The sequence below is a fragment of the Dendropsophus ebraccatus genome, chromosome 2, assembly GCF_027789765.1.
Source record: "Dendropsophus ebraccatus isolate aDenEbr1 chromosome 2, aDenEbr1.pat, whole genome shotgun sequence".
Taxonomy (NCBI): domain Eukaryota; kingdom Metazoa; phylum Chordata; class Amphibia; order Anura; family Hylidae; genus Dendropsophus; species Dendropsophus ebraccatus.
Window position 1 is genome coordinate 61500689 of NC_091455.1, and position 14501 is coordinate 61515189.

Consider the following 14501-nt stretch of genomic DNA (forward strand, 5'->3'; position numbering starts at 1 on the left):
TTTTTTTTGCAGAAATCAATAGTCCAGGCGATTTTAAGAAACTTTGTAATTGGGTTTATTATCCGAAAAATGCATTTTTATCATGAAAAAGCAGTTTGAAGCTCTCCCCCCTGTCTTCATTGTTCTCCTATGGAGAGGGCTAAAGAAAAGACCAAAACAGGACAACAAAGAGTTAATCTACAAATCCCTCACGGGATATCTCCTGTGACAGTCACCAGTGACCTGTCTGAGCTCGGATTACAGCTGTCACCCAGCTCCGTGCCTGTAATCCTCTGTTATCTGCTTTCTGCTGCCGGCTAACTCCCTCCTTCCTCCTCCCCCCTCCCCTCTCCCTAGAGCAGACAGGGTACGTCTCCTGCAACAAGTCACAATTTTCAGATTTTTCAGAGTGGATGAAAAAGAGGAAGGAGGGGGGGACCTGGGAAAAGGCTTTTTACATGCAGATAATGGCAGATTTGGCTAATAAACCCAATTACAAAATTTCTTAAAATCGCCTGGACTATTGATTTCTGCAAAAAAAAAAAATACGACAGTGACTCTTTAAGGCTGCGTTCACACTACGTATATTTCAGTCAGTATATGTATATTTCAATCAGTACTGCAACCAAAACCAGGAGTGGATTAAAAACACAGAAAGGCTCTGTTTACACAATGTGGAAATTGAGTGGATGGCTGCCATTTAATGGCAAATATTTGCTGTTATTTTAGAAAAACGGCTGTTATATTGAAATAATGGCAGTTATTTACTGTTATATGGCGGCCATCCACTCAATTTCACCATCGTGTGAACAGAGCCTTTCTGTGTTTTTAATCCACTCCTGGTTTTGGTTGCAATACTGACTGAAATATACTGACTGAAATATATGTAGTGTGAACGCAGCCTAAGGCTGGGTTCACACTACAAATATTTGAGGCTGTATTTTTGAGGCTGTATAGCAACCAAAACAAGGAGTGGATTGAAAACACAGAAAGGATCTGTTCACATAATGTTGTAATTGAGTGGATGGCCGCCATTTAATGGCAAATATGTGCTGTTATTTTAAAACAACGGCTGTTGTAGTGAAATAATGGAAGTTATTTACCGTTATATGGCGGCCATCCACTCAATTACAACATTATGTGAACAGATCCTTTCTGTGTTTTCAATCCACTCCTGGTTTTGGTTGCTATGAGGACCTGAAATGAGGACCAAATACAGCCTCAAATATACATAGTGTGAACCCAGCCTTAACCTATAGAGCTGTATGAGAAATAGATTTGTGCACTATGATCTGTTCTTTTTGCAACCGTTCTGAAGCAGATGGGACTTTTCTAGCATTTTTATTCAATGTCTACTGGGGTGTAATGTGAACATAAACGCAATGCTGCCATTTAGTATAAGGCAGCTACCCAACAGTACCAGCGCGTTGGAGGGTAGGGTACAGATTCACTTTAAAGCTAATCTAATTGTTGACATTGCACAGACGACAGAAGTAGTATAAGCACCGTTCACAGGATGTGAAGGAGGAAAGCCTAAACAAATTAAAATTTTTTACTCCTAACATAAAAGCCATATTGGCTTTTTTTACGGTACAACTGTAATTTAAAATTACACCCTTAATTTTACCATAACGCAGAAACAAAATAAATAAATAAAATTATTTGTGAAGTAAAACAACAATTTTGCAAAATAAGTAGTGGTGGTGTGTTTTTAAGCCATTCACCATACAGTAAAACTGACATAAGTTATCCTTAGGTCTGGATGGTAACAATCATACCCAATTTGTGTAGCTTTCCCTGCGTTTTATTTTTACAAATAAGAAATTGCTTTAAAAATCGCCATATTCTGACCCTTAGAACTTTACTTTTACATCTGAATAGTTGTTTGGGGGATTATTTTTTTTGCACCATGGTGTATATGTGCAGTTTCATTTTTTTTTGTTTTGTTTATGACATTTACCATGTGGGACCAATAACACTACATTCTGTTCTGACAGTTCTGCATGCAGCAATACCAAATTTTATTTATCAAGGTTCTTTTTTTTTTTAACTTTTTTATATAAAAATGGGAAAAGGAGAAGATTTGAACTTTAATCATGGGATTTTTTTTTTTTTAATATATATTTTTTTTTTATTACTTTTTTCTTTAATGGATCAGCTGGATTATTGCTCTGCTGAGCCAGACTACATTAGCAGTGGCAGGTCAGCAGCTATGGAGGGTAAGTATAGGCCTTCAGCTTCAGAAGTGATTGATTGCAGGGGGGCCGATCAATCAACATGTGCAGCACCTATAATTTGGACATTTAAATACTTCAATCGCTATTGATCGCACATTTAAATGGATTACTGACAACAGTGGGATCACTCATGTTAGCCGGTAGCGGCTGGTGTCTGCTGTACATAGCGGCAGAAACCCGCTGTGCATGGACTGGGCTCAGCTCCTGGGTCCCCTGCACGCTGCCCTTCCCCTGCATAGCCTGCTAATTAATGTAGGGCAGTTGCAAAGGGGATAACAAACAATAAATAGGGTTATGTATAAGCGTACAATGTATCCATCCCCCCCCTTGGTTGAACTTGTTGGACATGTGTCTTTTTACAACTGTACTATGTAACTACGTGTCATGAAGCTAAAAAAAGTATAATCAGAAGTGTACTACAAACATATGTAAAGGAGAACAAACTGATCTTTTAGTAAAGTAACTTACATCACTGCTTGTCTCTCCCATGGATCTATTCACCCCCTGGCTGCCTTTCTGAACTGTGACCCTGCTGTTGACATTGAACAGTGCCGATCACTTTCCCACAATCCCCTTTGCTTACATGTGAAGTGAAAACCAACTGCCGGTACTAATGGGACAGATCAGGAGACTCAACTGAACTCAGTGTGAGTGACCCAACCTAGAGGATGCCCAAGGGGCCGTAACCAAAGGCAACAGGTTATCAAAATAATTCAGCACATGGGGGATTATCGAGTCTATATCTCTCTAAAGATAAAACATTTTAAGAAATTCTTGTACATTTGAAATATGTTTCATTTAACATAAGGCAACAGTATTGTTTGAAAGGGTTAATTTTTTTTCAAATTATGTTCACATGTGTCTATGTAAGACTCCTCCTACAAAAGAGTAGTACAAGTGCACTAGGTGTGAACAAGGATCTTGCCGAAACGCATTAGAAATGTTCTTTTTTTTCCATTACTGTCCCATATTGAAAATAAAAGACAAGCTTTTAATTCACATCGTTGCTGAAAAAAAATGTTTTTTTAATGCATCAGTACAGACCTAGTTTTCTTCCCGACACAACACCTTTAAGGGTTTATGTCACTAACATGTTATTATAATAGTTGCAGCTGTATATTAAATGGAAGGCCACAGCAATGAAAAGGAGAAAAGGAATAGTAATACTTACTGCCTCAGAAAATAAAAAATACCTAGAAAACATAGCATATTCCTCAAAAAAATTAAATGTGACAATGAGAAGACTGTTGGTAGTAAAGAATAATGCTGTCACACTACATCATGCTATCACAACTTCTTTTCGGAAAATACATTCTTATATTTTAAGACTTGGAAAACGTCTTTGGCTTGTCATGTTTTGCGATATTCAGTATTTCAGATGACATAGTCAGTCAAAGAACCAGGAATTTGCTCCCAGTTAGGATTTCTTTGCACTTACATTAAATGTGCCGGGACATAAATAAAACAAGCATTGTTCTGTGAATTCTTCAGCAGCACGGCAGGGGCACCTATACTATACCTCAATTACAATGTAAGGCACACCAGAATAAAAATAGGTCACGCTAACATAACATAACAGAAGCAAATAAAAAAAAAATTTACAGTAAACCATTCGTAGTTCTAACAGAAAAAAAGCAAACATGATTTACAGCGCAAAAAACAAGCGGTGGTAAATCTAATACAAGACAAAGAGGTTATTCCCATCTACTGCAGAGAGGTAATACACGAGACAACAACGGTTGGGGTGAAAGGAGAGGTCGAAGCCTTTTCACCTTAGAATACTGTAACATAATGGACGTGTGGTCCATGAACTGAAGTGTGGCAAGAGCTAAAGTGAAAATGATAGAATAAAGCTAGCTGACTCAAAGCTGAATTAAATAAGCTGTGGCAATGTCTAAAGGCCTGTGGCTGGGGGAAGGGGGTGGTATGTGTATTAGGTGATTGGTTGGCGGAAAAAAAAAAAATTACATTTATTTCCAAAATGTAGCAAGTAAGGATCCTGCCTCTAGACAATAAAGGGGTCACATTCAGGCTCGGACTGGGCCACCGGGGGGCCGGGGAAACCCCCGGTGGGCCCCGAGCTGGAGTGGGCCCCGCCCCCTGTCAGGGGACACAGGGCTGGAGACTGCAGCCATGTGGTCTCCAGCCAGCAAGCCCAGCCGGGGCCCCGTGCTCCCGGGGGGCCCACTCGGGTGCGGCACCTATCTTTTTAACTGGAAGCGATCGCAACAATCGCTTCCAGTTAAATGTAGTGTGCTGATTGACAGCGCGAGAAGCCATAGGCTTCCCGCCCTGTCAATCACTCTTGTGACCGCAAGCAGCGTTTGCTTGCGATCACAAGAGTGTCAGTGTCACCTCCGCTCCCGCCCCCGACAGATCCGCAGCATCCTGGGGAAGTCCCGGGCAGCACGTCGCTTCTGAGTTCAGTGTGCGCTGCGGCGGCTGGGACTTCCGGCTGGGAGCGTGTACCGGAAGTCTCAGCCGCCGCAGCGCACACAGAGCTCAGAGGCGACGTGCTGCCCGGGACTTCACCAGGATGCGGCTGATCTGTCGTGAGGAGAGAAGAAGACACCCGCGACCGACGGGGGAGCGTGTTGTAAGGTGAGTTGTTTTTGTTTATTTTTAGGGGGACATCAGGAGAGGGCTATATGGGGGATGGACAACAGGAGGGGGCTATATTGGGGTGAACAACAGAAGGGGGGCTATATGGGGGATGGACAACAGATAGTGGGCTATATTGGGGTGAACAACAGAATGGGGGCTATATGGGGGATGGACAACAGAAGGGGGGCTATATGGGGGATGGACAACAGAAGGGGGGCTATATGGGGGATGGACAACAGGAGGGGGCTATATTGGGGTGAACAACAGAAGGGGGGGCTATATGGGGGATGGACAACAGATAGTGGGCTATATTGGGGTGAACAACAGAAGGGGGATGGACAACAGAAGGGGGGCTATATGGGGGATGGACAACAGGAGGGGGCTATATTGGGGTGAACAACAGAAGGGGGGCTATATGGGGGATGGACAACAGATAGTGGGCTATATTGGGGTGAACAACAGAAGGGGGGCTATATGGGGGATGGACAACAGAAGGGGGGCTATATGGGGGATGGACAACAGAAGGGGGGCTATATGGGGGATGGACAACAGAAGGGGGAGCTATATTGGGGTGAACAACAGAAGGGGGGCTATATGGGGGATGGACAACAGAAGGGGGGCTATATGGGGGATGGACAACAGAAGGGGGGCTATATGGGGGATGGACAACAGGAGGGGGCTATATGGGGGATGGACAACAGGAGGGGGCTATATAGGGGGATGGACAACAGGAGGGGGCTATATAGGGGGATGGACAACAGGAGGGGGCTATATAGGGGGTGGACAACAGAAGGGGGCTATATAGGGGGATGGACAACAGGAGGTGGTTATATGGGGGATGGACAACAGAAGGGGGGCTATATGGGGGATGGACAACAGAAGGGGGCTATATGGGGGATGGACAACAGGAGGGGGCTATATGGGGGATAGACAACGAAAGGGGGCTGTATAGGGGGATGGACAACAGACGGGGGCTATATAGGGGGGTGAAAAACAAGGGGGCTATATAGGAGGTGAACAACAGAAGGGGGCTATATGGGGGATAGACAACGAAAGGGGGCTGTATAGGGGGATGGACAACAGACGGGGGCTATATAGGGGGGTGAAAAACAAGGGGGCTATATAGGAGGTGAACAACAGAAGGGGGCTATATGGGGGATAGACAACGAAAGGGGGCTGTATAGGGGGATGGACAACAGACGGGGGCTATATGGGGGATTAACAACAGAAGGGGGCTATATAGAGGGATTAACAACAGAAGGGGGCTATATGGGGGATTAACAACAGAAGGGGGCTATATAGAGGGATTAACAACAGAAGGGGGCTATATGGGGGATTAACAACAGAAGGGGGGCTATATAGAGGGATTAAAAACAGAAGGGGGCTATTTAGGGGGGTGAACAACAGAAGGGGGCTATATAGGGGGGTGAACAACAGAAGGGGGCTATATAGGGGGTGAACAACAGAAGGGGGCTATATAGGGGGTGAACAACAGAAGGGGGCTAAATGGGGGGGCAACAGAAGGGGGCTAAATAGGGGGGTGAACAACAGAAGGGGGCTATATAGGGGGATGGACAACAGAAGGGGGCTATATAGGGGGATGGACAACAGAAGGGGGCTATATAGGGGGATGGACAACAGAAGGGGGCTATATAGGGGGATGGACAACAGAAGGGGGCTATATAGGGGGATGGACAACAGAAGGGGGCTATATAGGGGGGTAAACAACAGAAGGGGCTATATAGGGGGGTGAATAACAGAAGGGGGCTATATAGGGGGATGGACAACAGAAGGGGGCTAAATAGGGGTGTGAATAACAGAAGGGGGCTATATAGGGAGGTGAACAACAGAAGGGGGCTATATAGGGGGGGTGAACAACAAAAGGGGGCTGTTTTGGGGCGATGGACAACATAAGGGGGCTGTATAGGAGGATGGACAACATAAGGGGCTGTATAGGGGGATTGACAACAGAAGGGGGCTATATAGGGGGATGGACAACAAAAGGGGGCTATCTACAGTATATGCGGGATGGATAACACAGGGGAGCCATTTATAAGGGGGACAACATAGGGGAGCCATTTATAGGTGAGACAACACAGGGGGGATGTATATAATAGGGCATGCACAGAGGGGGTCATATACTATTGGGCAGTGATAGGGAACCTTGGCTCTCCAGCTAATGCAAAACTAAAGCTTTAGCTGTGGCTGTCCAGGCATGATGGGAGTTGTAGTTTTGCAACAGCTGGAGGGCCAAGGTTCCCTACCCCTTGTATAGGGGATACACAGAGGTTGTCATCTACTATAGCGGGACTGCGCATAGGGGGATTTCTACTATAGTAGATGCACATGGGGCCATCTGTATGGAAGACTGAACAAGGGACCAGTAAAGGGGCCAATACAGATGTGCAGTGTGTAGAGAGATGGAGATGGTGTCAGAGTGTGGAGCCTAATATGTCTGTCTGGCAGATTCTGTGGATTCGTGGCTCGGAGAAGTTCTAATGGCCCAGGGCAGATGGAGAAGAAAATGAAAAGCGAAGAGCTCCGATCAGAGAAGACGTCTCCTGTGAGTCACCTGATGTAACTGCAGTGTAATGTATATGGTGTATAGAGCCTGTGTAGAGCTGGGTCTGCCTCTATATGACTGTATGAGGTGATAGTGGTCTGTGTACAGAGGATTTTATTCAGTAGCAGTGGTGACGGTGTAAGTCAGTATGTGGTGGTACTAGTCAGTAGTAGCGGCGGTAATATTTCCCCCTTGTATACTGGTAATATTGGTCATAGTATACAGGATTTGGTCAGCACCAGTATAGCGGTAATATGTATGGTGATACTATTTCCTCCTATATACTGGTATTATTGGTAATATCAGTCTTGGTATACAGGATCTGGTCAGTAACAGTATGGCGGTAATATGTGTGGGGATATTTGCTCTTTATATACTGGTGTTATTGGTAGCTGTATGACTTTTGTATCTGTATAAAGTGTTATCATGCAAAGAAACCTGTCTTATAGCCAATTGCACAGGGCAATTATAGGTAACAAAAGCTCTTAGGAAGCCCCATGTAAAAGTGTCAGAGATCAGCTGACGCGCAAATGCCCGCTAGTCGGCTGATTTGATCTTTTGTGCAGCTGTATAAATCATTGTTGTTGGCCGCACATCTCGGTGTATTCCTGCCCTGCTGATTAGCAATCGTTTGCAGCCCTATGCTGCCCCATATCACACCGTGTTAATGGACCCTTATTAATGTTACCATAGATAAGTATAGTGGCTGAAGGGTGGGCCCCATGAATGATTTCCCCTGGTGGGCCCAAGCACTCCAGTCCGACACTGGTCACATTATAGAGTCCCTTATTTAGCAGACATTTATGACACAATGGCTAATACGTTTTATCTTGATAAACCGACACAACAAAGCATTAGGAAATGTGATTGTGTACTCCAGGACATTAAAGGGAAACTTAACAGGTGTCAGAAAATTATACAGATTTATAAATTACATTTATAAAAAAAAAAAAAAAAAAAAAAAAAACAGTAGTTATTAGTTGCCTTTTGTCCTGCGGGAAGTGGTGTATATTTTCCAGTCTGGCACAGTGCTCCATGTTTTGGACAGTGTCTCCTGCTCTGGACAGTTCCTGTCACAGACAGAAATGGCAGCAGGGAGCACTGTGTCAGACTGGAGAGAATATACAACTTCCTGCAGGACATACAGCAGCTGATAAGACCTGGAAGATTGGAAATTTTTTAAGTCACCAGTTAATTTGAAAAAAAAAAGATTTTTCTCAGGAGTCCCCCTTTAAGATTGCAGGGAAGTGTGCTAAAAACAAGCGTTTTCTCGCTCACCAACTAATCGTAAACGGGACAATTAACAGCACTCAGCATTCCTGCCAGATGGATAATCATCCCATGTAAAATGGCATTAATAAAACAACCAAAAGAAAGCACAGCTGTATTTCCTAGTTGGTTGATGGTCATAGATGATATTCTGTCACCCAACATTTCCCTAAAAAACAAACAAACAAAAAAAACAACGAATCTGCTTTCTGGAATACTGTACTGCAGTTGCCACTTGTGAGCACTCACAGCAGGTGAGCTTGTATGTCTGCCAATTTTCGGCATGTGTAGTGTACACTGGGGGCAGGTTAATATTATTACCATCAGCGGGCGAGATGTGGAACACATTATTTTAGTAGTTGGCTTTTATAGGATCCACCAACATGGGGAAGTGTCATCATCTCGTTTCTTCTACTTGCCTGCACATGTCACAGAGCATGCAGACTATATTCTTCCACAAAATTATAAGACTGTCGCCTGACTTGGTTCCCTTTTACACTAAGAAATAGGAAAACTGCAGCACAGCTCTATTAAAGTGAATGAGGCCAGGTGCTGGGTATTCAAAAAGGTATTCTACATGGATAAAAGATCTCAAGACTGTATAATCAATGAAAAGGGCCAATTCCTCATTCTGAAAAGATTTAGAATGGTTGGAGAATCCATATTTTTTTCAGACATAAAAACACACTTTTTCATTCTATTACAGTACAATACAATACAATACAATACAAAAGTAAACGAATGGTGGCCACTCAAGTCAAATTCCTTCCAAAAATGTACAGAAAACATGTCATTTAAGTTACACATGCACAAAACCTTCACACCCACAAAATTTATCCTAGTCAATACTACACAGTGAAAAAGAGACAAGAGAGAAGTAGAAAGTTTCCCTTATTGTGGGAGACAAGTTACAGCACTGACATCACACCAAGAAGACCTGGCTACTCATCAAACATGGAGGACATGAGTGACTACAGAAAGGATGTTGGCCTAAATGATAAAGATCTAATAGATGCAGGTCACAGAAAACATCTCTAAATGGGATACATCTAACATATCTACAGCTGACTGGGGCCCTAGCTTATGTGCTGAGGAGGCCAATAATGCCCTTTGTAACAGGGGGATGTGTCACCAATGGCTGCACCAAATGGTCGTACAACCGATCTCTGCCCATGTACATGTTACTCTGGGAGAGTCGCTGATGGAGAAGGATCTGGGTGTACTTGTAGATAATAGACTACAGAACAGCACACAATGTCAGTCAGCTGTTTCTAAGGCCAGCAGGATATTGTCATGCATTAAAACAGGCATGGACTCTCGGGACAGGGATATAATATTACCGCTTTATAAAGCTTTGGTGCGGCCTCATCTGGAGTATGCCGTCCAGTTTTGGAACCCGATTCATAAAAAGGATGTTCTAGAGCTGGAGAGGGTACAAAGACGGGCAACTAAACTAATAAGGGGAATGGAGCATCTTAGTTATGAGGAGAGATTAAAAGAATTACATTTGTTTAGTCTGAAGAAGAGACGTTTAAGGGGAGATATGATTAAATTATTTATTATCATTTTAATTTATTTTATTTAAATATATAAATGGCCCCTACAAGAAATATGGGGAAAAGATGTTCCAGGTAAAACCCCCTCAAAGGACAAGAGGGCACTGCCTCCGCCTGGAGAAAAAAAGGTTAAATCTCCGGAGGCGACAAGCCTTCTTTACCATGAGAACTGTGAATCTGTGGAACAGTCTACCACAGGATCTGGTCACAGCAAAAACAGTAGAGGGCTTCAAAACAGGGCTAGACAAGTTCTTAGACCAAAATAATATAAATGCATATGTATAGAACCTATCACCCCTCCCTCTTCGCCGGAATCCATCCCCTCCTTGGTTGAACTTGATGGACATGTGTCTTTTTTCAACCGTATTGACTATGTTGACTATATGATGATCTTCAACATTGGTGCTCATTTTTGAGCCTAACGAATTAGACATTATATAACTGTAAAAAATGTAGTTAAGGGGAAAGATCAGCATGTTCATTAGAGATAGAAAGCTATAGTATATGAAAATGGAAAAAAAGAGAAAAAAAAATAAAAAATAAAAAATCTATAGGGTAAAATTAATAAGAAATAAAATTTAGCAAATTATGGGGGTACGGTATTATTTTTACACCATGGAACTTAGAGTATATTATTTGTAATCTGTAGGTAAATGACATTACTATCATACCCAATGTATTTAATTATTGTTTCAATTTAACACTTAAAAAAAATAAAAAACGTCTTTAAAAAATGTATGTTTAAAAATGTTCTATTCTGACCCAATAAACCTTTTTATTTTCCATCTATGGGGCAGACTGAGGGCTCATTTTTTTGCACTGCGATCTGTAGTTTGTATTAGTGTCAATTTTATGTGTAAGTAAGTTTCATACTTGCCATTTTTTCATGTATGTTGTTCACTGTGCAGGATTAACAACATTCTAATAGTTCAAGAACTTAGCACGCAGCAATGCCAAATATGATTATTTTATTTACCTTTATTAGAAGAAAAGGGGGGGGGGCAGCTTTTTTATATATATATATATATATATATATATATATATATATATTTATTTTAAAAACACTTTATTTATTTTTACACTTTGTAGGTCCTCCTAGGGGCATTTATCTGTGCCCTGCTTGTGCAGCCTGGCTAGCACAAAAGCCACAGAGGCCTTGGACTGTCATGACAACAGATTTGCTCATGCAATATCATCACTGGGAGCCGACTCCAAACCTATACCATCGTTGATGTGTGGCGCTACTGTTTAAATGCCATTGTCAGTTTTGACAGAGGTATTAAAAATAGTTAAATGACCACCACCAGTATGATCACTGATGGCAGCGTGTGTCAGCTGTAGATATGGAGTGGATTGGGGGATGTGGTCAGAAATAGACAATCACACTTAAACTCATGTTAAATAGTAGTGAGTACATGGCTGCCATCATTTACAGAGATTCTGGTTAACCCTGACAGGAATTTCCTAACATTTTCTTATTTGCATTTAACAGCAAAATGGTCCATAAACAGCTTTCAGTACATCCAAGAGACCTCACTGTTGAAAGGTATCAGTCATGAGAAGCGTACAAAATCTTTTCCAAGATTTAGATATACCATGGAGCACAGTGAAGATGGTCATCAAGACGTGGATACAACTTGACAGAACAGCAATATTATCAAAAACAAAACATCAATCAAAAATTGATTAAAAGACAACAAGAAAATTAATCCAGGAGGCTGCCAAGAGACCTACAGCAACACTAAAGGAGCAGCAGGAATTTCTGGCAAGTACTGGCTGTGTACTGCATGTGAAAATAATCTCCTGAATTCTTCATTTGTTTGGGCAGTACATAAAGCAAAATTGCAAGATGGAAGATTTTTCTTACAAATAAAAACTTTAAAGCCCAGCTATGTTTTGCCAAAACCTACCTTTAAAAAGGTATTATATATTGCCACACTGATGGTAAATATAAGGCTGTCACTTGTCTCGAAATTAGCTGGGCTGCAACAGCGGGGGACACCAGCATCCAGAAATCAGGAGAGCATGGAGAGATAAGTATAACATGTTTATTATGTTTACCAACAGGGCAGCAATGTATAAAAAATACATGCTGGATAACCCCTTCAAGTCTGCCAAAAGCATGAAGGAAAATGTGATATTGCCTGGTGAGACCAAAGTAGGAGGTTTTGTCCATAATTTCAAAAGGAATGTATGGCACAAAGCCAACACTGCATATTACCAAAAGAAACATGGAGGTAGCATTCAAAGTTTTGGAATGACCCACCCAGAGGCCAGACCTAAATTCAATAAAACATCTATGGATTGACAGATTAAGGGGAGCACTTCTGCAAGGAAGAGAAGGCTAGGAACTATTTGCTCAGCCAGTAGTTGACTGAAGATCCAGGAGACACGACGGTGACAGTGAGTGTGCAGTGGGCAACAGGAAGGGTAAGTATTACTTCATTATTCATGTTCCCACCACTCCTTGCCCTCTCTGATTTTTTAAATTCCTTTAAAGATGGAAAAAGTTCTGAAATTATTCTTTCATGATTTTGACAAAAAAACTGGCATTTGGGTGTAGGCTTTTTATATCCACTCCACATAGATCTACTTAATAAATACACAGATCTTGTCCCTAAAATGAACATACTGTTACTTAATCCTGGAAATATTATATATTTAGACTGTGAACTAAGAATGTTCATTGTGGCAGCCTTGTTCATTGTGACAGCCAACCTTAAGGAATGAAATTGCTCCTACCTGCTTTAGCGCCTTTTTGGTGTGCTGCTGGAAGGAAGACACTAGCTTGCTCTGCACTCGGTTGGAAGACGCTTCTTCAGTCACTTGCTTCAGGCACACTGTGCACAAACAGATTAAAACACATGGTCACTTGTGACAAGAAACGTTAAGACTCACAAGATACTCAAGGTCAAAAAAACATGAAACATATGCTTAGGTATAGATATCACAAAGGTTTCAGATTATTATTATTTATTAGGATGTAAACATATTTTATTCTGAGTGAAATACAGAGGCAATTTTATTGTCTAGCATGTATATATACACTACCGTTCAAAAGTTTGGGTTCACATTGAAATGTCCTTATTTTTGAAGGAAAAGCACTGTACTTTTCAATGAAGATAACTTTAAACTAGTCCTAGCTTTAAAGAAATACACTCTATACATTGCTAATGTGGTAAATGACTATTCTAGCTGCAAATGTCTGGTTTTTGGTGCAATATCTACATAGGTGTATAGAGGCCCATTTCCAGCAACTATCACTCCAGTGTTCTAATGGTACAATGTGTTTGCTCATTGGCTCAGAAGGCTAATTGATGATTAGAAAACCCTTGTGCAATCATGTTCACACATCTGGAAACAGTCTAGCTTGTTACAGAATCTACAAAACTGACCTTTCTTTGAGCAGATTGTGTTTCTGGAGCATCACATTTGTGGGGTCAATTAAACGCTCAAAATGGCCAGAAAAAGAGAACTTTCATCTGAATCTCGAGTCTATTCTTTTTCTTAGAAATGAAGGCTATTCCATGCCAGAAATTGCTAAGAAATTGAAGATTTCCTACAACGGTGTGTACTATTCCCTTCAGAGGACAGCACAAACAGGCTCTAACAAGAGTAGAAAAAGAAGTGGGAGGCCGCGTTGCACAACTAAGCAAGAAGATAAGCACATTAGAGTCTCTAGTTTGAGAAACAGACGCCTCACAGGTCCCCAACTGGCATCTTCATTAAATAGTACCCGCAAAACACCAGTGTCAACATCTACAGTGAAGAGGCTGCTGTGGGATTTTGGGCTTCAGGGCAGAGTGGCAAAGAAAAAGCCATATCTGAGACTGGCCAATAAAAGAAAAAGATTAAGATGGGCAAAAGAGCACAGACATTGGACAGAGGAAGACTGGAAAAAAGTGTTGTGGACGGATTAATCCAAGTTTGAGGTGTTTGGATCACAAAGAAGAACGTTTGTGAGACGCAGAACAAATGAAAAGATGCTGGAAGAATGCCTGACGCCATCTGTTAAGCATGGTGGAGGTAATGTGATGGTCTGGGGTTGTGGGAGCAGCTTGACTGTATGGTACGCCAGAAGTGCCCATCCAACCAATACAACTTGTGGGAGCTGCTTCTAGAAGTGTGGGGTGCAATTTCTCCAGCTTACCTCAACAGATTAACAGCTAGAATGCCAAAGGTGTGCAATGCTGTAATTGCTGCAAAATGTGGATTTTTTGACGAAAGCAAAGTTTGATGTAAAAACAATGTTATTTCAAATACAAATCATTATTTCTAACCTTGTCAATGTCT

General features: G+C 41.9%; 1 protein-coding gene across 2 annotated transcripts in view; it reads right to left on the reverse strand.

The window, feature by feature from the left end:
- Positions 1-14501, reverse strand: part of ASXL3 (ASXL transcriptional regulator 3) — a 115496-nt gene that overhangs the window by 45333 nt on the left and 55662 nt on the right. For both annotated transcript variants that reach the window (XM_069957646.1, XM_069957644.1), the window contains one exon: positions 12951-13048. In XM_069957646.1, the coding sequence (XP_069813747.1) occupies positions 12951-13048 (98 nt within the window). The remainder of the gene's footprint in view (positions 1-12950; positions 13049-14501) is intronic.